Here is a 25,740-nt window from a genome sequence, read left to right as displayed (position 1 = left end):
TAGAGGACAGGACCCCACTAGCCCTTTGGGGAGACAGAGGGAGAGTTTGCCAGCACACACCAAAAACGCTATAATTATACAGGGACAACCTTTATATAAGTGTTTTTCCCTTAAAGCATTTTAATATATATATACATATCGCCAAATAAGTGCCCCCCCCTCTCTGTTTTAACCCTGTTTCTGTAGTGCAGTGCAGGGGAGAGCCTGGGAGCCTTCCCACCAGCATTTCTGTGAGGGAAAATGGCGCTGTGTGCTGAGGAGAATAGGCCCCGCACCCTTTTCGGCGGGCTTCTTCTCCCGTTTTTCTGAGACCTGGCAGGGGTTAAATACATCCATATAGCCCCCAGGGGCTATATGTGATGTATTTTTAGCCAGAATAAGGTACTATCATTGCTGCCCAGGGCGCCCCCCCCCCCAGCGCCCTGCACCCTCAGTGACCGCTGCTATGAAGTGTGCTGACAACAATGGCGCACAGCTGCAGTGCTGTGCGCTACCTTATGAAGACTGAAGAGTCTTCTGCCGCCGTTTCTGGACCTCTTCACTTTTCGGCATCTGCAAGGGGGGTCGGCGGCGCGGCTCCGGGACGAACCCCAGGGTGAGACCTGTGTTCCGACTCCCTCTGGAGCTAATGGTGTCCAGTAGCCTAAGAAGCCAATCCATCCTGCACGCAGGTGAGTTCACTTCTCTCCCCTAAGTCCCTCGTAGCAGTGAGCCTGTTGCCAGCAGGACTCACTGAAAATAAAAAACCTAACAAACTTTTACTCTAAGCAGCTCTTTAGGAGAGCCACCTAGATTGCACCCTTCTCGGCCGGGCACAAAAATCTAACTGAGGCTTGGAGGAGGGTCATAGGGGGAGGAGCCAGTGCACACCACCTGATCCTAAAGCTTTTACTTTTGTGCCCTGTCTCCTGCGGAGCCGCTAATCCCCATGGTCCTGACGGAGTCCCCAGCATCCACTTAGGACGTCAGAGAAAAGCATCATCTTTTGGCCATGCCACATGAGGCCACGCTGACGTTGAGAGGCCGACCAGATAGCATCTTTATGTAAATAGTTAAGTGTCTTAAATATAACCACACGGTGTCTGGAATCATGTTTCCGCTAAGGACCAATCCTGTGTGCACGTTCTATCACCATATCAGAACAGGATTCAGTAATATTCAGAAGTGAAGGTAAGGTGACTTAAGAAATTCAACAACTCTGTGCCTTTAAGAGATTCTGGTATTCCCACCAGCCTCAGATTATTTAGACGCAATCTATTTTCAAGATCATCAATCTTCAGCCACAACTGCTGCTGTGAGTTAAACTTGTTTAGAATGGGAGACTTGTAAGTCAGAAACATCACCAGAGCACCAACTTGACATTCAGACTTATGGATCCTTTTAGTTTGGGAATCAATCTGCTTAGCTATATCAGCAGTCTGAGCAGCTAAAAATAAGATTTTACTTACCGATAAATCTATTTCTCGTAGTCCGTAGTGGATGCTGGGGACTCCGTCAGGACCATGGGGATATAGCGGCTCCGCAGGAGACAGGGCACAATAATAAAAGCTTTAGGATCAGGTGGTGTGCACTGGCTCCTCCCCCTATGACCCTCCTCCAAGCCTCAGTTAGGATACTGTGCCCGGACGAGCGTGCATAATAAGGAAGGATATTGAATCCCGGGTAAGACTCATACCAGCCACACCAATCACACCGTACAACCTGTGATCTGAACCCAGTTAACAGTATGATAACAACGAAGGAGCCTCTGAAAAGATGGCTCACAACAAGAATAACCCGATTTTTGTAACAATAACTATGTACAAGTATTGCAGACAATTCGCACTTGGGATGGGCGCCCAGCATCCACTACGGACTACGAGAAATAGATTTATCGGTAAGTAAAATCTTATTTTCTCTGACGTCCTAGTGGATGCTGGGGACTCCGTCAGGACCATGGGGATTATACCAAAGCTCCCAAACGGGCGGGAGAGTGCGGATGACCCTGCAGCACCGAATGAGAGAACTCCATGTCCTCCTCAGCCAGGGTATTAAATTTGTAGAATTTAGCAAACGTGTTTTCCCCTGACCAAGTAACTACTCGGCAAAGTTGTAAAGCCGAGACCCCTCGGGCAGTCGCCCAAGATGAGCCCCCTTCCTTTTGGAATGGGCTTTTACCGATTTTGGCTGTGGCAGGCCTGCCACAGAATGTGTAAACTGAATTGTATTACAAATCCAGCGAGCAATCGTCTGCTTAGAAGCAGGAGCACCCATCTTGTTGGGTGCATACAGGCTAAACAGCGAGTCAGATTTTCTGACTCCAGCCTTCCTGGAAACATATTTTTCAGGGCCCTGACAACGTCAAGTAACTTGGAGTCCTCCAAGTCCCTAGTACCCGCAGGTACCACAATAGGTTGGTTCATGTGAAAAACAGAAAACACCTTAAGGAGAAATTGAGGACGAGTCCTCAATTCTGCCCTGTCAGAATGAAAAATTAAGTAAGGGCTTTATATATGATAAAGCCGCCAATTCTGACACACGCCTGGCTGAAGCCAGGGCTAATAGCATCGTCACCTTCCATGTGAGATATTTTAAGTCCACAGTGGTGAGTGGTTCAAACCAATGTGACTTTAGGAAACTCAAAACAACATTGAGATCCCAAGGTGCCACTGGGGCACAAAAGAAGGCTGTATATGCAGTACCCCTTTTACAAACATCTGAACGTCAGGCACTAAAGCCAGTTCTTTCTGGAAGAAATTCGACAGGGCCGAAATTTGAACCTTAATGGACCCTAATTTTAGGCCCATAGACAGTCCTGTTTTCAGGAAATGTAGGAAACGACCCAGTTGGAATTCCTCTGTAGGGGCCTTCTTGGCCCCACACCACGCAACATATCTTCGCCAAATGCGGTGAAAATGTTTTGCGGTTACATCCTTCCTGTCTTCGACCAGGGTAGGGATGACTTCATCTGGAATGCCCTTTCAGGATCCGGCGTTCAACCGCCATGCCGTCGGCCGCGGTAAGTCTTGGAACAGGCAAGGCCCCTGCTGGAGCAGGTCCTTTCTTAAAGGTAGAGGCCACGGGTCTTCCGTGAACATCTCTTGAAGTTTCGGGTACCAAGTCCTTCTTGGCCAATCCGGAACCACGAGTATCATTCTTACTCATCTCCCTCTTATGATTCTCAGTACTTTTTGTATGAGAGGCATAGGAGGGAACACATACTCTGACTGGTACATCCACAGTGTTACCAGAGCGTCCACCGCTATTGCCTGAGGGTCCCTTGACCTGGCGCAATATCTAGTTTTTTGTTCAGGCGGGACGCCATCATGTCCACCTTTGGTTTTTCACAACGGTTTACAATCATGTGGAAGACTTCCCGATGAAGTCCCCACTCTCCCGGGTGGAGGTCATGCCTGCTGAGGAAGTCTGCTTCCCAGTTTTCCACTCCTGGAATGAACACTGCTGAGAGTGTTATCACATGATTTTTTGCCCAGCGAAGAATCCTTGCAGTTTCTGCCATTTCCCTCCTGCTTCTTGTGCCGCCCTGTCTGTTTACGTGGGCGACTGCCGTGATGTTGTCCCACTGGATCAATACCGGCTGACCTTGAAGCAGAGGTCTTGCTAAGCTTAGAGCATTGTAAATTGCCCTTAGCTCCAGTATATTTATGTGGAGAGAAGTCTCCAGACTCGATCACACTCTCTGGAAATTTTTTCCTTGTGTGACTGCTCCGCAGCCACTCAGGCTGGCATCCGTGGTCACCAGGACCCAGTCCTGAATGCAGAATCTGCGGCCCTTTCATAGATGAGCACTCTGCAGCCACCGCAGAAGAAACACCCTTGTCCTTGGAGACAGGGTTATCCGCTGATGCATCTGAAGATGCGATCCGGACCATTTTTCCAGCAGATCCCACGTAAAGGTTCTTGCGTGAAATCTACCGAATGGGATCGCTTTGTAAGAAACCACCATTTTTCACAGGATCCTTGTGCAATGATGCACTGATACTTTTCCTGGTTTTAGGAGGTTCCTGACTAGCTCGGATAACTCCCTGGCTTTCTTCTCCGGGAGAAAACATCCTTTTCTGGACTGTGTCCAGAATCATCCCTAGGAACAGTAGACGTGTCGTCGGAAAAAACTGCGATTTTGGAATATTTAGAATCCACTCGTGCTGTCGTAGAACTACTTAAGATAGTGCTACTCCGACCTCCAACTGTTCTCTGGACCTTGCCCTTATCAGGAAAGCGTCCATATTTCTTTTAAGAAGAATCATCATTTCGGCCATTACCTTGGTAAAGACCCGGGGTGCCGTGGACAATCCAAACGGCAGCGTCTGAACTGATAGTGACAGTTCTGTACCACGAACCTGAGGTACCCTTGGTGAGAAGGGCAAATTTGGACATGTAGGTAAGCGTCCCTGATATCCAGTGACACCATATCGTCCCCTTCTTCCTGGTTCGCTATCACTGCTCTGAGTGACTCCATCTTGATTTGAACGCTTGTATGTAAGTGTTCAAATATTTCAGATCTCACCTAGCCGTCTGGCTTCAGTACCACAATATAGTGTGGAATAATACCCCTTCCCTTGTTGTAGAAGGGGTACTTTGATTATCACCTGCTGGGAATACAGCCTGTGAATTGTTCCCAATACTGCCTCCCTGTCGGAGGGAGACGTTGGTAAAGCAGACTTCAGGAACTTGTGAGGGGGAGACGTCTCGAATTTCCAATGTACACCTGGGATACTACGTGTAGGATCCAGGAGTCCACTTGTGAGTGAGCCCACTGCGTGCTGAAACTCTTGAGATGACCCCCTACCGCACCTGAGTCCGCTTGTACGGCCCCAGCGTCATGCTGCGGACTTGGCAGAAGCTGTGGAGGGCTTCTGTTCCTGGGAATGGGCTGCCTGCTGCAGTCTTCTTCCCTTTCCTCTACCCCTGGGCAGATATGACTGGCCCTTTAGCCCGCCTGCCCTTATGGGGACGAAAGGACTGAGACTGAAAAGACTGTGTCCTTTTCTGCTGAGATGTGACTTGGGGTAACAAAAGGTGGATTTTTCAGCTGTTGCCATGGCCACCAGGTCCGATGGACCGCCCCTTTATACGGCAATACTTCCATGTGCCGTCTGGAATCTGCATCACCTGACCACTGTCGTCTGGCAGATATGGACATCACATTTACTCTTGATGCCAGAATGCAAATATCCCTCTGCGCATCTCGCATATATAGAAATGCATCCTTAAAATGCTCTATAGTCAATAAAATCTTGTCCCTGTCAAGGGTATCAATATTTTCAGTCAGGAAATCCGACCAAGCCCCCTCAGCGCTGCACATCCAGGCTGAGGCGATTGCTGGTCGTAGTATAACACCAGTATATGTGTATATACTTTTAGGATATTTTTCAGCTTCCTATCAGCTGGCTCCTTGAGGGCTGCCGTATCTGGAGACGGTAACGCCACTTGTTTTTAAAAGCGTGTGAGCGCCTTATTCACCCTAAGGTGTGTTTCCCAACTCGCCCTAACTTCTGGCGGGAAAGGGTATACCGCCAATAATTTTCTATCGGAGGAAACCCACGTATCATCACACACTTCATTTAATTTATCTGATTCAGGAAAAACTACAGGTAGTTTATTCACACCCTACATAATACCCTTATTTGTGGTACTTGTAGTATCAGAAATATGTAACACCTCCTTCATTGCCCTTAACATGAAACGTGTGGCCCTAAAGGAAAATACGTTTGTTTCTTCACCGTCGACACTGGAGTCAGTGTCCGTGTCTGTGTCTGTGTCGACCGACTGAGGTAAATGGGCGTTTTTACAAGCCCCTGACGGTGTCTGAGACGCCTGGACAGGTACTAATTTGTTTGCCGGCCGTCTCATGTCGTCAACCGACCTTGCAGCGTGTTGACATTATCACGTAATTCCTAAATAAGCCATCCATTCCAGTGTCGACTCCCTAGAGAGTGACATCACCAATACAGGCAATTTGCTCCGCCTCCTCACCAACATCGTCCTCCTACATGTCGACACACACGTACCGACACACAGCACACACACAGGGAATGCTCTGACAGAGGACAGGACCCCACTAGCCCTTTGGGGAGACAGAGGGAGAGTTTGCCAGCACACACCAAAAACGCTATAATTATACAGGGACAACCCCTTATACAAGTGTTTTCCCTTATAGCATTTTTATATATGTAATCATATCGCCAAATAAGTGCCCCCCCTCTCTGTTTTAACCCTGTTTCTGTAGTGCAGTGCAGGGGAGAGCCTGGGAGCCTTCCTCACAGCAGAGCTGAGCAGGAAAATGGCGCCGTGTGCTGAGGAGAATAGGCCCCGCCCCCTTTTCGGCGGGCTCTTCTCCCGGAGTTTGTGAGATCTGGCAGGGGTTAAATACATCCATATAGCCTCAAGGGCTATATGTGATGTATTTTAGCCATAAAAAGGTATTATACATTGCTGCCCAGGGCGCCCCCCCCAGCGCCCTGCACCCTCAGTGACAGTTGGTGACTGTTGGTGAAGTGTGCTGACAACAATGGCGCACAGCTGCAGTGCTGTGCGCTACCTTATGAAGACTGAAAGTCTTCTGCCGCCTGTTTCTGGACCTCTGGACCTCTTCAACTTCGGCATCTGCAAGGGGGGTCGGCGGCACGGCTCCGGGACGAACCCCAGGGTGAGACCTGTGTTCCGACTCCCTCTGGAGCTAATGGTGTCCAGTAGCCTAAGAAGCAAATCCATCCTGCACGCAGGTGAGTTTTCTTCTCTCCCCTAAGTCCCTCGTAGCAGTGAGCCTGTTGCCAGCAGGACTCACTGAAAATAAAAAACCTAACTTAAACTTTTATTCTAAGCAGCTCAGGAGAGCCACCTAGATTGCACCCTTCTCGTCGGGCACAAAAATCTAACTGAGGCTTGGAGGAGGGTCATAGGGGGAGGAGCCAGTGCACACCACCTGATCCTAAAGCTTTTATTATTGTGCCCTGTCTCCTGCGGAGCCGCTATATCCCCATGGTCCTGACGGAGTCCCCAGCATCCACTAGGACGTCAGAGAAAGGGGGGCTATAGCAGCCCTCACAGTAACTACCATGTCTCCATATGCGACTGGTGTGGTGGGTGCTGGCAGTGAGGAGTCTGAGAGCAAAATATGCATAGTGGGTGCAGGTGCAGCATACTCACTACCTGATGTCCCCAGCGATCTCTCAGAGCCCAGAGGGGAAGCGCAAGTAATGTCTCTATTCTCCTCGGGATCGGGGGTCACAGCTTCATCCAGCGCCGTGGCGGGCGCCATCTTGAAGTCCTCCTTCCCGGACTTTTTTTTTTATTACAAGGCATGGAGGCACTGAGGAATCTATCCATGCGGTTCCCCTTGTTCTACGGGGATTCCGCTGCAGGTGGGTCGGGTTTGTGGAGGCTCTAGGAGCCGTGAAATAGCCGATGTCGGCAGGGTGTTGCAGGAGCCGACACGCTGCGCTGCTCACATCATGCCGGAGCCAGAAGCAGAATCATACCTTTTAATGAATCTAACCATACTGGTTCAGATCCGCTAGCCTGATCATGTGTACTATCCTGATTACACGGCAGTGATCCTCCAGATTGAGAAAAACACTCTGCTGTGCATGATACACACTCCTTTGACATATTAAAATGCGAGAGAACACACACATACACAAAGGAATAGGTTAAAACACAGTTAACCCACACAGAGCCCTTCTAGGGAGAGACAGGGCAAATGGAGCCAGCCACACAGCGCCCCTATAGCTAAAGTGCAAGTTTAGCTAGGTTGCAAACTAAGTACAGGGTTTAGTACACCAATATATTGCGCCCCCCCCTTTGCTATGACCTCCTGGTACCGCTGAGGTGCTCTGGAGTCCTTGTGGCAGAGCTGCGCTTCCCTGCCAGTCTGCCAGAGTCAAGCTGCATAAGGAAAATGGCGCTGGTGAGCTGCTGGATCCGCTCATAGTGAAGCCCCACCCCCTTAATGGCGCACGGTCTTCCCAGGTTTTTTATACTGGCTGAGGTGAATAACGTAGTCTACAGTGGGTTAAAACCCCTATAGTGTAGTGCCAGTGTGGGTAATAGAAGTGGCTTCAGCTCGCCCCTCACAGCGGTTTTACAGTGTGCCTGGAGCGCAGCGTGTATGCAGCTCTGCGCTCCTACCCTTGCGCTGCCATTACCACCGGCGACCCGCTAACCGGAACGCCGGCTACTTACTCACCACTCTTCTGGCTCTGTTAGCGGCAGCGGCGTGCTGCGGGTCTGTACTTTTGCCGTGGTGGGGCTTGCGAATAGGACCCTCAGGAGCTCAGTGTCCTGTCAGCGGGGAACAGGACCATTAACCCTATGGAGGTTGGGCCGTCCCCCCCACCCCACTCAAGTCCCAGGAAGCAGGCAGTCTGGTGCCAACCAGACCTGCCTGAAAACAAATAGAAAATAAATGCAGAAAACTCTTCAGGAGCTTCCAAAGCGTGACCGGCTCCTCCGGGAACATTTTCTAAATAGAGTCCGGTAGGAGGGTCATAGAGGGAGGACACAGCCCACACTATCAATTTCTTAAAGTGCCCATGGCTCTTAGTGGACCCATCTGTACCCCATGGTACTAATGTGGACCCCATCCTCTAGGACGTAAGAGAAAATATTTTTAGATGTTGGCAATGAATACTGATAGCATGTGGCTATTAAATCTCTGCAGGACTCATGACACGTTGCCGCCTTCAGGATTACAAAAAGCAACGGACATTTTTTTCAACCTGGGCAGCCAAGCATGCTGGAGTTGGGGAAATATTAACAGCACACGTCACGTATGTTCTGTATGTGAAATGATACACTGTTTAGCCTTAGCTAATAAAAGTAGGGACAGGCAATAGCTATAAAGACTAGACCGTAGGATAGTTACAGCTGTCTGGCAGATAAGTACCTCTTCGTCCATCTAGTCTGCCTCTTTCTAAACCTTGTTACCTCAAACCCTAATAGATCCTTAGTTCTTTGTAAGGATATCTTTATGTCGAAGAACTACTATAAAAGACTGAATAACTGGTTAAATATGGAGCTCACACTTATAACATAGGACCCACAAGATTAAAAAAAAATAAACATGTAGAGCTCTGAAACTAAAGATGCATTGGAATACCTGTCTAATGCCACATGTAGTTTTATATTACAGCACACCCTGTGGGGTCTCATGTGCCAAGGTTCTAGTGTAAGTAATAGTGTAGAATGTGGGAGTGTATATCTAACCACAATACGAGAGGACAGTTAGTGTATTTATAAATGGTGTTAGTAGAATAAACACAGCCCAGTAGCCACTAAGCACTTACTCATGCACTCTGTTGTCTCCATACAAATCACTTAATCCAAAACTGACATAATGCCAGTGTTCAGGAACATCAAGCGCAGGGTTGCCAAGATTGCGGTACATGCTGACATAGTCTAAGGGGTCTGGTCCGCCCAACCTAAAAAAGGAAGAGAAAGGATAAAAAAAATAATATATATGTATACTTCATACAACCTAAGAAGCCACAGCCTTTTATATATATCTCACGTCCACAGAGAGGAGAAGCGATAGTCACCAACCCCAACATACGTAATGTACTATAAACACAACCTGCAAAGTTCGACTACTGCCATGCAGAGTGGATTTGCATTTGGACCCAGCATTGGGAAATCTACCATAGGACTCGTCCTACCGCCACCCTGCTGTGTGCTACACACTGCAGCTAAGGGCTGTTCCTGTTTAAGATCTTATACTAATAATACATTACAGACTCCTGCAATGGCTTCCAATGGTCCTAGATTATTCCACTCCTTCCATAACCTCTCCATTCTTCTCATCAGTGCATAACTTTCCACCATCGTTCTTGCATACTGCCCTGAATGTTATCCTCCCTGCCCCTAAATATTATGGGAGCTCTACTCCGGAACACATTGTACATAGGGATTCATGTATTAAACAGAAAACAAAAAAAGAGTGGAGAAGTGGACCAGTGGAAAAGTCCATATCAACCAATCAGCTTCGAGGTAGCATGTATCTAGTACATTCTATAAAATGACAGGTAGAAACTGATTGATTTTCACTGCTTGATACATCAACCCTATCATTTCTTATAGGTTTCTTAAGCAAACATGTTCATATGTTACGTTCACTGAAACTCTTCATTTCTTAATGCAAACAGTACATCCTTCTATTGCAGCGACAGGCGGTGAGCACTTAGATACCAAGACCTAACAATGGTTGTCAAAAATAAAAATGATAAAACATTATGCATTGCACAAGACTGGATCAAGAGGTTCTAGAAGTTGGTTGCATTCCAAACTAGGTTTTAATGAGCCATAGGGCAACACAAATGCCAGTTACAACACAGCCTCCACACATGACAAGTGAGACGAATGCAATCACTAAGGATTGTATTCCATAGCCAGATAAATACATCTGCAATCGTGTGTCATACGCTAATATATGGTGCACTGTAATTGCTGCCCCTCAATATTTTTATTAAACAAACTAGCAATACAAATTGAGATCCTATAGTCCACGTAATAAACAGATTAAGGCAACAGGCCTGCATCATATACATAAAAGAGAACTATAGTAGACAATCACTGCATCTATGAACACATTTCTCAGAACCATTTGGGATCATTGATACCTCTAATTAAAATGAGACACGGAACATGAAATAGTAAACGCTACGCCCATGGTTCGTATTCCATCTCCACCCTCACTGTTACAGAGACTGCATCCCGACCATTGCAAACTTTTCCTCACACTTGCGCTGTTGTGTAACAAGCAAATAATAAGAATTTACTTACCGATAATTCTATTTCTCGGAGTCCGTAGTGGATGCTGGGGTTCCTGAAAGGACCATGGGGAATAGCGGCTCCGCAGGAGACAGGGCACAAAAGTAAAGCTTTTACAGGTCAGGTGGTGTGTACTGGCTCCTCCCCCCATGACCCTCCTCCAGACTCCAGTTAGGTACTGTGCCCGGACGAGCGTACACAATAAGGGAGGATTTTGAATCCCGGGTAAGACTCATACCAGCCACACCAATCACACCGTACAACTTGTGATCTAAACCCAGTTAACAGTATGATAACAGAGGAGCCTCTGAAAGATGGCTTCCTAAACAATAACCCGAATTAGTTAACAATAACTATGTACAAGTATTGCAGATAATCCGCACTTGGGATGGGCGCCCAGCATCCACTACGGACTCCGAGAAATAGAATTATCGGTAAGTAAATTCTTATTTTCTCTATCGTCCTAAGTGGATGCTGGGGTTCCTGAAAGGACCATGGGGATTATACCAAAGCTCCCAAACGGGCGGGAGAGTGCGGATGACTCTGCAGCACCGAATGAGAGAACTCCAGGTCCTCCTTTGCCAGGGTATCAAATTTGTAAAAATTTACAAACGTGTTCTCCCCTGACCACGTAGCTGCTCGGCAGAGTAGTAATGCCGAGACCCCTCGGGCAGCCGCCCAAGATGAGCCCACCTTCCTTGCGGAATGGGCCTTAACAGATTTAGGCTGTGGCAGGCCTGCCACAGAATGTACAAGTTGAATTTTGTTACAAATCCAACGAGCAATCGACTGCTTAGAAGCAGGTGCACCCAACTTGTTGGGTGCATACAGTATAAACAGCGAGTCAGATTTTCTGACTCCAGCCGTCCTTTAAATGTATATTTTTAAGGCTCTGACAACGTCCAACAACTTGGAGTCCTTCAAGTCGTCTGTAGCCGCAGGCACTACAATAGGCTGGTTCAGGTGAAACGCTGATACCACCTTAGGGAGAAAATGCGGACGCGTCCGCAGCTCTGCCCTATGTCGAATGGAAAATTAAATAAGGGCTTTTATAAAACAAAGCCGCCAGTTCAGATACTCTCCCGGCCGAAGCCAGGGCCAGTAACATAGTCACTTTCCATGTGAGATATTTCAAATCCACCTTCTTTAGTGGTTCAAACCAATTTGATTTGAGGAAATCTAAAACTACATTTAGATCCCACGGTGCCACCTTAGGCACCACAGGAGGCTGTATATGCAGTACTCCTTTGATAAAAATCTGGACCTCAGGGACTGAGGCCAATTCTTTTTGGAAGAATATTGATAGGGCCGAAATTTGAACCTTAATAGATCCCAATTTGAGACCCATAGACAATCCTGATTGCAGGAAATGTAGGAAAACGACCCAGTTGAAATTCCTCCATCGGAGCACTCCGCTGCTCGCACCACGCAACATATTTTCGCCAAATACGGCGATAATGCTTCGCGGTGACTTCCTTCCTTGCCTTTATCAAGGTAGGAATGACTTCTTCTGGAATGCCTTTTCCTTTTAGGATCTGGCATTCAAAACGCCATGCCGTCAAACGCAGCCGCGGTAAGTCTTGAAAAAGACAAGTACCCTGCTGAAGCAGGTCCCTTCTCAGAAGTAGAGGCCACGGATCGTCCGTGACCATCTCTTGAAGTTCCGGGTACCAAGTCCTTCTTGGCCAATCCGGAGCCACTAGTCTTACTCCACTTTGCCGTATAATCCTCAATACCTTTGGTATGAGAGGCAGAGGAGGAAACACATATACCGACTGGTACACCCAAGGTGTTACCAGCGCGTCCACAGCTATTGCCTGCGGATCTCTTGACCTGGCGCAATACCTGTCCAGTGTTTTGTTGAGGCGAGACGCCATCATGTCCACCATTGGTTTTACCCAACGGTTTAATAGCATGTGGAAAACTTCTGGATGAAGTCTCCACTCTCCCGGGTGAAGGTCGTGTCTGCTGAGGAAGTCTGCTTCCCAGTTGTCCACGCCCGGGATGAATACTGCTGACAGTGCTATCACGTGATTCTCCGCCCAGCGAAGGATCCTGGCAGCTTCTGCCATTGCCCTCCTGCTTCTTGTGCCGCCCTGTCTGTTTACATGGGCGACTGCCGTGATGTTGTCCGACTGGATCAACACCGGTCTTCCTTGAAGCAGAGGTTCCGCCTGGCTTAGAGCATTGTAGATTGCTCTTAGTTCCAGAATGCTTATGTGAAGAGACTTTTTCAGGCTCGACCACACTCCCTGGAAATTTCTTCCCTGTGTGACTGCTCCCCAGCCTCTCTGGCTGGCACCCGTGGTCACCAGGATCCAATCCTGCATGCCGAATCTGCGGCCCTCCAATAGATGAGCCTCCTGCAACCACCACAGAAGGGATACCCTTGTCCTCGGCGACAGGGTTATCCGCAGGTGCATCTGAAGATGCGACCCTGACCATTTGTCCAACAGATCCCTTTGCATGGAATCTGCCGAAAGGGATTGCTTCGTAAGAAGCTACCATTTTTTCCCAGGACTCTTGTGCATTGATGTACAGACACCTTTCCTGGTTTTAGGAGGTTCCTGACCAGGTCAGATAACTCCTTGGCTTTTTCTTCGGGAAGAAAAACCTTTTCTGAACTGTGTCCAGAATCATCCCCAGGAACAGCAGACGAGTTGTCGGCATTAATTGGGATTTTGGAATATTCAGAATCCATCCGTGCTGCTTTAGCACCTCTTGAGATAGTGCTAAACCCATCTCTAGCTGTTCTCTGGACCTTGCCCTTATTAGGAGATCGTCCAAGTATGGGATAATTAATACGCCTTTTCTTCGAAGAAGAAATATTATCTCGGCCATTACCTTTGTAAAGACCCGAGGTGCCGTGGACAAACCAAACGGCAGCGTCTGAAACTGATAGTGACAGTTTTGTACAACGAACCTGAGGTACCCCTGGTGTGAGGGGTAATTGGAACGTGGAGATACGCATCCTTGATGTCCAAGGATACCATAAAGTCCCCTTCTTCCAGGTTCGCTATCACTGCTCTGAGTGACTCCATCTTGAACTTGAACTTCTTTATGTACAGGTTCAAGGACTTCAGATTTAGAATAGGCCTTACCGAGCCATCCGGCTTCGGTACCACCAAAAGAGTGGAATAATACCCCTTCCCTTGTTGTAGAAGAGGTACCTTGACTATCACCTGCTGAGAATACAGCTTGTGAATGGCTTCCAAAACCGTCTCCCTTTCTGAGGGGGACGTTGGTAAAGCAGACTTCAGGAAACGGCGAGGTGGCTCTGTCTCTAATTTCAACCTGTACCCCTGAGATATTATCTGCAGGATCCAGGGATTTACCTGCGAGTGAGCCCACTGCGCGCTGTAATTCTTGAGACGACCGCCTACCGCCCCCGAGTCCGCTTGCGAAGCCCCAGCGTCATGCTGAGGCTTTTGTAGAAGCCGGGGAGGGCTTCTGTTCCTGGGAAGGAGCTGCCTGTTGCTGTCTCTTCCCTCGTCCTCTGCCTCGTGGCAGATATGAATAGCCCTTTGCTCTCTTATTTTTAAAGGAACGAAAAGGCTGCGATTGAAAGGTCGGTGCCTTTTTCTGTTGGGGAGTGACTTGAGGTAGAAAGGTGGATTTCCCGGCCGTAGCCGTGGCCACCAAATCCGATAGACCGACCCCAAATAACTCCTCTACGCATCGCCTGTCCACTGTCGTGTCCATAAAGCTCTTCTGGCCGAAATGGACATAGCACTTACCCGTGATGCCAGTGTGCAGATATCTCTCTGTGCATCACGCATATAAAGAAATGCATCCTTTATTTGTTCTAACGACAGTAAAATATTGTCCCTGTCCAGGGTATCAATATTTTCGATCAGGGACTCTGACCAAACTACCCCAGCACTGCACATCCAGGCAGTCGCAATAGCTGGTCGTAGTATAACACTTGCATGTGTGTATATACCTTTTTGGATATTTTCCATCCTCCTATCTGATGGATCTTTAAGTGCGGCCGTCTCAGGAGAGGGTAACGCCACTTGTTTTGATAAGCGTGTTAGCGCATTGTCCACCCTAGGAGGTGTTTCCCAGCGCTCCCTAACCTCTGGCGGGAAAGGGTATAAAGCCAATAACTTCTTTGAAATTAGCAGTTTTTTATCGGGGCACCCCACGCTTCATCACACACGTCATTTAATTCTTCTGATTCGGTAAAAACTACTGGTAGTTTTTTCACACCCCACATAATACCCTGTTTAGTGGTACCTGTAGTATCAGCTAAATGTAACATCTCCTTTATTGCCAAAATCATATAACGTGTGGCCCTTTTGGAAAATACGGTTGATTCGTCACCTTCACTACCGGAATCAGTGCCTGTGTCTGGGTCTGTGTCGACCGACTGAGGCAAGGGGCGTTTTACAGCCCCTGACGGTGTTTGAGGCGCCTGGACAGGCACTAAGTGAGTGTCCGGCCGCCTCATGTCGGCAAACGACTGCTTAAGCGAGTTGACGCTATCCCGTAATTCCACAAATAAAGGCATCCATTCTGGTGTCGACCCCCTAGAAGGTGACATCCTCATATTTGGCAATTGCTCCGCCTCCACACCAATAACGTCCTCATACATGTCGACACACACGTACCGACACACAGCAGACACACAGGGAATGCTCTATACGAAGACAGGACCCACTAGCCCTTTGGGGAGACAGAGGGAGAGTCTGCCAGCACACACCAAAAAGCGCTATATATGACAGGGATAGCCTTATGATTAAGTGCTCCCTTATAGCTGCTTTTATATTAATATATTGCCATTTATTTTGCCCCCCCTCTCTGTTATACCCTGTTTCTGTAGTGCAGTGCAGGGGAGAGACCTGGGAGCCTTCCTGACCAGCGGAGCTGTGACAGAAAATGGCGCCGTGTGCTGAGGAGATAGGCCCCGCCCCTTTTCCGGCGGGCTCGTCTCCCGCTATTTAGTACATTTAGGCAGGGGTAAATATCTCCATATAGCCTCTGGGGCTATATGTGAGGTATTTTTAGCCTTTTTAAAGGTTTACATTTGCCTCCCAGGGCGCCCCCCCCCAGCGCCCTGCACCCTCAGTGACTGCCGTGTGAAGTGTGCTGAGAGGAAAATGGCGCACAGCTGCAGTGCTGTGCGCTACCTTAAGAAGACTGCAGGAGTCTTCAGCCGCCGATTCTGGACCTCTTCTTGCTTCAGCATCTGTGAGGGGGCCGGCGGCGTGGCTCCGGTGACCATCCAGGCTGTACCTGTGATCGTCCCTCTGGAGCTTCATGTCCAGTAGCCAAGAAGCCAATCCATCCTGCACGCAGGTGAGTTCACTTCTTCTCCCCTCTGTCCCTCGTTGCAGTGATCCTGTTGCCAGCAGGAATCACTGTAAAATAAAAAACCTAAGCTAAACTCTCTAAGCAGCTCTTTATGAGAGCCACCTAGAATTGCACCCTTCTCGGCCGGGCACAAAAATCTAACTGGAGTCTGGAGGAGGGTCATGGGGGGAGGAGCCAGTACACACCACCTGACCTGTAAAAGCTTTACTTTTGTGCCCTGTCTCCTGCGGAGCCGCTATTCCCCATGGTCCTTTCAGGAACCCCAGCATCCACTTAGGACGATAGAGAAATGTGTGCGGCAGAACATTACACAAAAACTAATCTACCCCAAAATTACCAACAAAGATTACAAACGTAATACACAATAACTCTTAGCAGTATACAGGAAAACAGCACATCTCTCCCATAGTTCGAGGAGCAAGCGGACAGGCGGAGAGCAGAAAAAAGGTTCCACACCCCTGTGGTAGAGGAACACTCACACATTCTGAGGGGATCCTAGACCCCTGAGGTGAGTGGCAGTGGGGTTTGAGTATTATACAGTAATGTATAAAGAGAACTGGGGAACTACAATGTGGCAAAGTGATACAATCCCTCCTTAAAAAAATTGGTTAGCCTTGTCAATTTTAACATATTGCCATGAACTGAAAACCATTGAAGATCTCTGCAAACAGCTTTTGACGCCCCTCCAGACTGAAGAAGAAGCCAGAGGACCCAGATCATCGGCTAATCCTCATATGCTCAGTATACCAATTATAGTTTCTAATATACTTTTATTGTATTCTATAACATGAAAAAAACGCAAAAATCCCAAAACGTAAATTACTCCCATTTCTTTGAAACTATTAACTAAAACATTACATTGTGTGAAAATAAAAAGTGTGGCAACTTCTGTTAGGCTACATATTGGTGGAATTCCTCGGTCAAAGAAGGCGTGACATTTGATGGAAATTCTTTTAAAAAGCAGTTATCGCAGAAAAACAAGTCTCCAGGCAATCGCATTACATTTTTAAAGGCACAGGGTTATTTTACTAAACAGTGACACTACTCAGTCAGCAGACAAAGTGCAAAAAATTCCCTAAGCGCTCCTTACTGTTACGCTGCATACTGGGGGTAATTCCAAGTTGATCGCAGCAGGACATTTTTTTAGCAGTTGGGCAAAACCATGTGCACTGCAAGGAGGCAGATATAACATGTGCAGAGAGAGTTAGATTTGGGTGGGTTATTTTGTTTCTGTGCAGGGTAAATACTGGCTACTTTATTTTTACACTGCAATTTAGATTGCAGATTGAACACACCCCACCCAAATCTTACTCTCTCTGCACATGTTATATCTGCCCCCCCCCCTCTTACTCTCTCTGCACATGTTATATCTGCCCCCCCCCCCCCCTGCAGTGCACGTGGTTTTGCCCAACTGCTAAAAAAATTCCTGCTGCGATCAACTTGGAATTACCCCCACTTTGCACAATGAAATGGCCAAATCCACATGTTTCTGTAATTCTGCTTCTGAGTCTAGAGAATTTTATTTTCAATCGTGTTTGGATTCAAGGTGAATCACACACAGGCCAGCTCACCCCCAAATGTGGCAACCAGGAAGCTCAGATTTCACATGGCAGACTTAGGTCTATGTATAGAGGGTCACAACCGGTTAATACCTGGGGGCAAGATTCTCAACAGAAGACCTCACATACCATTAACATCACAGGCTTTCCCATACATATTTATGTGAAAGAATCAAGTACTCATTCTATACAAGTACTTAAAAAAACCTGAATGATACCTTTAAATACCAAAGCACACATTTTTTAGAGAAAAAAAAATGCTGGTTATTGCTGTTAACTGGAAGTCACCCAAAGAAATGGATAATGAAAGTCACTGTTTGTTAGCTGTCTCAGTTCCAGGCTATTATACTGTCAGCCAACTCGGTCTTATTAGTTTGTTAGTAAATAGATGCGTTGATCAGCAACAGTCACTCGTCTCAAATATTAATGTCCAAATGAGTAGTAAAAGTTAGGGTGTAAAGTCATTACCTAATACAGCAAAATTCAAAAGCCCACATTTTTGGGTCCCCTACTGAGATAATGACCTGTATTATACATATTATCTTTAAAAAAAAAAAATATATATATATATATATATATATATATATATATATATATATAGTGTAATATTTATGTCATTCTCTCAGTAAGGGGCCCTATACACGGGAGAGATGTGTGCTGAGCGAACCGCTCAGCACATATCTCTCCCGCCGCTCAGCAAATCTAAGCAATCTAGTCAGATTGCTTAGATTTTAAGCATTGATCTCTCCATGAGTACCCCCCTTAAGGGACCCACAAATGTCGGCTTTGAAATTTTGGATAAGGGATACTCAACCTGTAGTCTGCTTATTCCTGGCCAGGAAGAAGTTTATTCAGCGTTAGTAATATATAAGCACCTTAGGTGTTCCTTATTCACATACAGCAATGTCTCCCCTCATACACAATGGCAGGCAGTGTAGCTCCCAGCTGCTAGGGTTGTCCAATCACACAGCCTTCTCTGTAAACCATCTGTACATGGATGTCTGTGTCCCGGGTAGAGAGTGATCGTGCCGGCTGGAGTAGAATAGTAGCAGCTCCCTTGACGCGTTTTCCCACCTCTCAGTGGCTTCCTCAGAATATTTGTATATTGTGTTTTAAAGTTTAAGACCTATACCGGCCGGTGTATATATTATGAGATTATATATCTCTCTCTCTCTATATATATATCTGTATATACTCCCCTGATGACTGTGGTTACCGAAACTGCTGCTGGAAGCTGAGACTAGGTTGAATGGATATCCCAAGGATGGATTCGTTTTGTGAGACATTTATATGATATGCCTATTAGAATGAACTGTTCTTACCAAATATTCTGATTTTGCACATGTACTGTGGATGACATTAAAATGGTTTAGTGGAGTGCTGGTCTCATCTTCAACATAGCCCCTGCTTGAGCCTCATGGTGTGGCTGATTATATACAGTCAGGTCCATAAATATTGGGACATCGACACAATTCTCATATTTTGGGCTCTATATATCACCACAATGGATTTGAAATGAAACAAACAAGATGTGCTTTAACTGCAGACTTTCCGCTTTAATTTGAGGGTATTTACATCCAAATCAGGTGAACGGTGTAGGAATTACAACGGTTTCTATATATGCCTCCCACTTTTTAAGGGACCAAAAGTAATGGGACAAACTAAACAATCTTAAATCAAACTTTCACTTTTTAATACTTTGTTGCAAATCCTTTGCAGTCAATTACAGCCTGAAGTCTGGAACGCATAGACATCACCAGACGCTGGGTTTCATCCCTGGTGATGCTCTGCCAGGCCTCTACTGCAAATGTCTTCAGTTCTTGCTTGTACTTGGGGCATTTTCCCTTCAGTTTTGTCTTCATCAAGTGAAATGCATGCTCAAATCGGATTCACGTCAGGTGAATGACTTGGCCATTGCATAACATTCCACTTATTTGCCTTAAAAAACTCTTTGGCTGCTTTCGCAGTATGCTTCGGGTCATTGTCCATCTGCACTGTGAAGCACCGTCCAATGAGTTCTGAAGCATTTGACTGAATATGAGCAGATAATATTGCCTGAAACACTTCAGAATTCATCCTGCTGCTTTTGTCAGCAGCCACATTATCAATAAATACAAGGGAACCAGTTCCATTGGCAGCCATACATGCCCACACCATGACACTACCACCACCATGCTTCACTGATGAGGTGGTATGTTTTGGATCATGAGCAGTTCCTTTTCTTCTCCATACTCTTCTCTTCCCATCACTCTGGTACAAGCTGATCTTTGTCTCATCTGTCCATAGGATGTTGTTCCAGAACTGTAATGGCTTTTTTAGATGTTGTTTGACAAACTCTAATCTGGTCTTCCTGTTTTTGTGGCTCACCAATGGTTTACATCTTGTGGTGAACCCTCTATATTCACTCTTGTGAAGTCTTCTCTTGATTGTTGACTTTGACACATATACACCTACCTCCTGGAGAGTGTTCTTGATCTGAGAAACTGTTGTGAAGGGGTTTTTCTTCACTAGGGAAATAATTCTTCTGTCATCCACCACAGTTGTTTTCCGGGGTCTTCCAGGTCTTTTGGGGTTGCTGAGCTCTCCGGTGCGTTCTTTCTTTTTAAGAATTTTCCAAACAGTTGATTTGGCTACACACAGTCTCGCCATAAAGGCGGGACGGTGGGGACTCCAGTCCCGGGCCCTGGCTGAGAGGGGGTCCGGGTGGCAGCTATGAGGATTGCAGGGACAGGCCAGCTACCTGCGCAGTGCACACCGGCAGGGCAGGCAGCCACAGATGCACACAGAGCAGCAGTGTGTATTCTTTCTATTTAGCCGGCCGTGAGCCAATCAGAGCACACGGACCGGCATCTAATCAGGAGCTGCCAGCTCCTGACTGGCTGCCGGTCCGTGAGCTCAGATTGGCTCACGGCCGGCTTACGGACCGGCATCCAATCAGGAGCTGTCAGCTCCTTATTGGCTGCCGGTCCGTGAGCTCCCATTGGCTTGCAGCCAGCTCAATAGAAAGAATACACACTGCTGCTCTGTGCGACTCCGTGGCTGCCTGCCCTGACAGTGTGCAGGCAGCTGGCCTGTCCCCGCGATCCTCATTGCTGCCACCCGGGACCCCTCTGGTAAGCTTTGGGGGAATACAGGTCGGAAGGGGGGGGGGGGGTCCTTCCAAATTTGACAGTCCCGGACCACATCATTTCTGTCCACACAATGTTTTTGCTCTCTCTCTGATAGGTTTGTTTTGATTTGTTAGCATAATGATGGCTTGCTTCACTCATAGTGGCAGCTCTTTGGATCTCATATTGAGAGTCGACAGCAACAGATTCCAAATGCAAATGTCACACCTGGAATCTACTCCAGACCTTTTACCTGCTTAATTGATGATGAAATAACGAGGGAATAGCCCACTCCTGTCCATGTCGCTGTCCCAATATTTATGGACATATATATATATATATATATATATATATAGATATATATATATATATATATATATATATATATAGATAGATCAGAAGGAGCGCTTCATAGTGCAGTGTGTTTTTTATTCATAAAAGCATGGCACATCAATACAACATTCCTGATAGAGGTTGCTTATACCTCTGTAATCATCTGAGTGGACTAAAATACCACTTGGTTTGATTTTAAATAATCACCGGCATCGGCTCCAATTTCCGTCCGCTGCGGCGTCAGGACCCTGCACCACGAGGAAACCCCAGCACACCGGGACACTGCAGCTCACAGCACGGAGGGAGTCAATCCGGGATATTGCAGACACATCACCAAGCCACACCTAAACGCGTGTTTGCTGCTCAAACCTGACTTGGCTGTGCTGAATTCTACCCTAATACTGTCTTTAACAAGGTCTTAAGTTGCCTATGGAACCATGAGCAGATGTAATAACCTGGAGACAGCATAAAGAAGTGATTAACCAGTGATAAATTCACCAGCCAATCAGCTCCTAGCTGATTTATCACCTTGCATTTATCACTGGTTTATCACTTCCTTATGCCGTCTCCAGGTTAATATATCAGCCCTTTATTATAGAATGTAGATTCACATACTTCTATAGCCCACATAAGCAGGGACACGGAGATCATCCCTGATCATTTAAAGCTACCAATGCCATCACACAAACCCTGGTCCTACTAGACCAGGCATAGCCAAACTGCGGACCTCCAGCTGTTGTGAAACTACATATCCCAGCATGCCCTGACAGTTTTGCTGTCAGAGAATGCTTAAGCTGTGTCAGGGCATGCTGGGATGTGTAGTTTCTCAACAGCTGGAGGGCCGCAGTTTGGACATGCCTGTACTAGACTATATTCACACTTCCCAGCACGTAACGCAACAGCAAATAACCAGTATATAATGCCTCACACTTTAAAATGTAGGGACCATGTAGAAATATATAGAAACATGTCCCTCAAGCCTTCTATTACAGCCCCCAGCTACTTTATGCGTATTTGTTATACCTTATAATGCTTGTTTAAGGCCTGATGATATATTGGGGCAGATGTATTAAGCCTGGAGAAGGGATAAGGAAGTGATAAAGCAGAGATGAGTGTAAGGTGATAACGCACCAGCCAATCAGCTCCTGTCATTTTTCAAACTTGTAATGATAGGTTTAAGGTGATAATGCACCAGCCAATCACTGCTTTATCACTTCTTTATCCCTTCTCCAGGTTAATACATCTGCCCCTCAATTACATATAAGTGACTTTTTCATTAAAGATATTAATGTAAAGTGCATCCCTTTTACAAGTTAGAGGGCCGTCCAGTGTGGCCCCCGAAGTGCATCAGGTTTCCCTGTCACTGCTCAACAACCTCATTCAACCCTAGTTAAAATGTAGGCATCGTTCCCAATCTCCAAGTCTCAGGGGACTTCTAGTAACAGACCAGTGGTACGCAGGGTACACAGCACCTTTCATTTGCTCTCATTTCTAGTTCTTAAACCCAGTTATAGAAACAGGAAGAAATCTGTGAAATCATTTCACACTTGAATAAAATAAGTGTCTGCTATACATCTTGTATCACCTTGTAACGTTAGGCGACTACCAGCACCTATTTTACAAACTAAACAAAGCTCTGGCTTAAGACATCCATGTCCGGTATTCACTTTTACATTAAAAATCAGAACCAAATAAAAAGAAAAAAAAATAGGCTCCAACGCCAAAACTTTCCCTATTAGCAAGGTAAGACTGAACACACTGCAAATAATGGGGTCGATTCAATTCTCCGACAGTTGAATAGCGCCGGGAATTAGCTTCCGGTGCTATTCAATACAGAGCCAAGTGACACTCAATTGTCGGGAATTCTTCTCTCACTACCGGGGGATGCGAGAGGAAATGTGTTGCCGCGTGGCCGGCGTGAGGCGGATTCTGTCGGGAGTCAGCATCGCGCCGGGGAGCTAAGTCGGAGAATGCTGATTCTCCCGACAAATCAACCTGTTAAGTCCGGGAGAACGGGCATTCGCCGACTTAACTTGAGCTGAATTGAATAGCGACGGGAGCTAATTCCCGGAGCTTTTCAACTGTACCTGTTTTGTTGTAATAAAAGATGATGGTGGGTAGCACGACCGTGGGTGCGTACACTTTACCGCAATACTTGCTAAGCCCTCACATCAGTATAATAAAATTAGATAGGGGAGAAGACATTGGAAGCAGGGAAGCTGTAGGCCAGAGGTTCTCAAACTCGGTCCTCGGGAGCCCACACAGTGCATGTTTTGCAGGTAACCCAGCAGGTGTACAGGTGTATTAATTACTCACTGACACATTTTAAAAGGTCCACAGGTGGAGCTAATTATTTCACTTGCGATTCTGTGAGGAGACCTGCAAAACATGCACTGTGTGGGCCCCCGAGGACAGAGTTTGAGAACCTCTGCTGTAGGCATTAGATGTTGGGGAATTACAAATCCCAGCAGGAACACATGCTACCAATGAATGGGCACAGGTGGGCTGGAGGTAGTGTAAAGCAGTGGTTCTCAACCTCGGTCCTCAAGTACCCCCAACAGTTCATATTTTCCAGGTCACCGAGCAGTTGAACAGGTGTATTCATTACTCACTGAAACATTTAAATAGACCCACAGGTGGAGGAAATTAATTCTTTTGCAATCCTGTGAGGAGACCTGGAAAATATGAACTGTTAGGGGCACTTGAGTACTGCGGTTGAGAACCTCTGGTGAAAAGGATACTGTACAGAGCCTCAGTAGCTACTGTACCTATATAGACATCAAGCGTAAAAGCCCCCACATACCCAGCCAGCCATTAGAGCGTAGGACCCCCTATATGCACAGCCAGCCATTAGAGCGTAGGACCCCCTATATGCACAGCCAGCCATTAGAGCGTAGGACCCCCTATATGCACAGCCAGCCATTAGAGCGTAGGACCCCCTATATGCACAGCCAGCCATTAGAGCGTAGGACCCCCTATATGCACAGCCAGCCATTAGAGCGTAGGACCCCCTATATGCACAGCCAGCCATTAGAGCGTAGGACCCCCTATATACACAGCCAGCCATTAGAGCGTAGGACCCCCTATATACACAGCCAGCCATTAGAGCGTAGGACCCCCTATATACACAGCCAGCCATTAGAGCGTAGGACCCCCTATATACACAGCCAGCCATTAGAGCGTAGGACCCCCTATATACACAGCCAGCCATTAGAGCGTAGGACCCCCTATATACACAGCCAGCCATTAGAGCGTAGGACCCCCTATATACACAGCCAGCCATTACAGCGTAGGACCCCCTATATACACAGCCAGCCATTACAGCGTAGGACCCCCTATATACACAGCCAGCCATTACAGCGTAGGACCCCCTATATACACAGCCAGCCATTACAGCGTAGGACCCCCTATATACACAGCCAGCCATTACAGCGTAGGACCCCTATATACACAGCCAGCCATTACAGCGTAGGATCCCCTATATACACAGCCAGCCATTACAGCGTAGGATCCCCTATATACACAGCCAGCCATTACAGCGTAGGATCCCCTATATACACAGCCAGCCATTACAGCGTAGGACCCCCTATATACACAGCCAGCCATTACAGCGTAGGACCCCCTATATACACAGCCAGCCATTACAGCGTAGGACCCCCTATATACACAGCCAGCCATTACAGCGTAGGACCCCCTATATACACAGCCAGCCATTACAGCGTAGGACCCCCTATATACTCAGCCAGCCATTACAGCGTAGGACCCCTATATACACAGCCAGCCATTACATCGTATGGCCCCCTATATACTCAGCCAGCCATTACAGCGTAGGTCCCCCTATATATACAGCCAGCCATAACAGCGTAGGACCCCCTATATACACAGGCAGCCATTACACCGTAGGTCCCCCTATATACACAGCCAGCCATTACAGCGTAAATCCCCCTATATACACATCCATTACAACGTAGCACTCACTATATACACAGCCATTACAGTGTAGGACCCCCTAAATACACAGACAATACAGCGTAAGAGCCCCTATATGCAGCCATTACAGCGTAGGATCCCTATATACACATCCATTACAGCGTAGCACCCCCTATATACACAGCCATTAGAGCATAAGACCCCCTATATACACAGACAGCCATTACAGCGTAGGACCCCCTATATACACAGCCAGCCATTACAGCGTAGGACCCCCTATATACACAGCCAGCCATTACAGCGTAGGACCCCCTATATAAACAGCCAGCCATTACAGCATAGGACCCCCTATATACACAGCCAGCCATTACAGCATAAGACCCCCTATATACACAGCCAGCCATTACAGCGTAGGACCCCCTATATACACAGCCAGCCATTACAGCATAGGACCCCCTATATACACAGCCAGCCATTACAGCATAGGACCCCCTATATACACAGCCAGCCATTACAGCGTAGGACCCCCTATATACACAGCCAGCCATTAGAGCGTAGGACCCCCTATATACACAGCCAGCCATTAGAGCGTAGGACCCCCTATATACACAGCCAGCCATTAGAGCGTAGGACCCCCTATATACACAGCCAGCCATTAGAGCGTAGGACCCCCTATATACACAGCCAGCCATTAGAGCGTAGGACCCCCTATATACACAGCCAGCCAT

At 47.1% G+C, this 25,740-nt stretch overlaps 1 protein-coding gene across 3 annotated transcripts in view; it reads right to left on the bottom strand.

The window, feature by feature from the left end:
- SUFU (SUFU negative regulator of hedgehog signaling) overlaps positions 1 to 25,740 on the bottom strand; it is a 186,876-nt gene that overhangs the window by 121,195 nt on the left and 39,941 nt on the right. For all 3 annotated transcript variants that reach the window (XM_063961924.1, XM_063961923.1, XM_063961922.1), the window contains exon 2: positions 9,288 to 9,422. In XM_063961924.1, coding sequence (XP_063817994.1) covers positions 9,288 to 9,422 — 135 coding nt within the window. The remainder of the gene's footprint in view (positions 1 to 9,287; positions 9,423 to 25,740) is intronic.

The sequence above is a fragment of the Pseudophryne corroboree genome, chromosome 3 (genome assembly GCF_028390025.1).
Source record: "Pseudophryne corroboree isolate aPseCor3 chromosome 3, aPseCor3.hap2, whole genome shotgun sequence".
NCBI classification, from domain to species: Eukaryota; Metazoa; Chordata; class Amphibia; order Anura; family Myobatrachidae; genus Pseudophryne; species Pseudophryne corroboree.
This window is presented reverse-complemented; position numbering and strand designations above follow the sequence as displayed.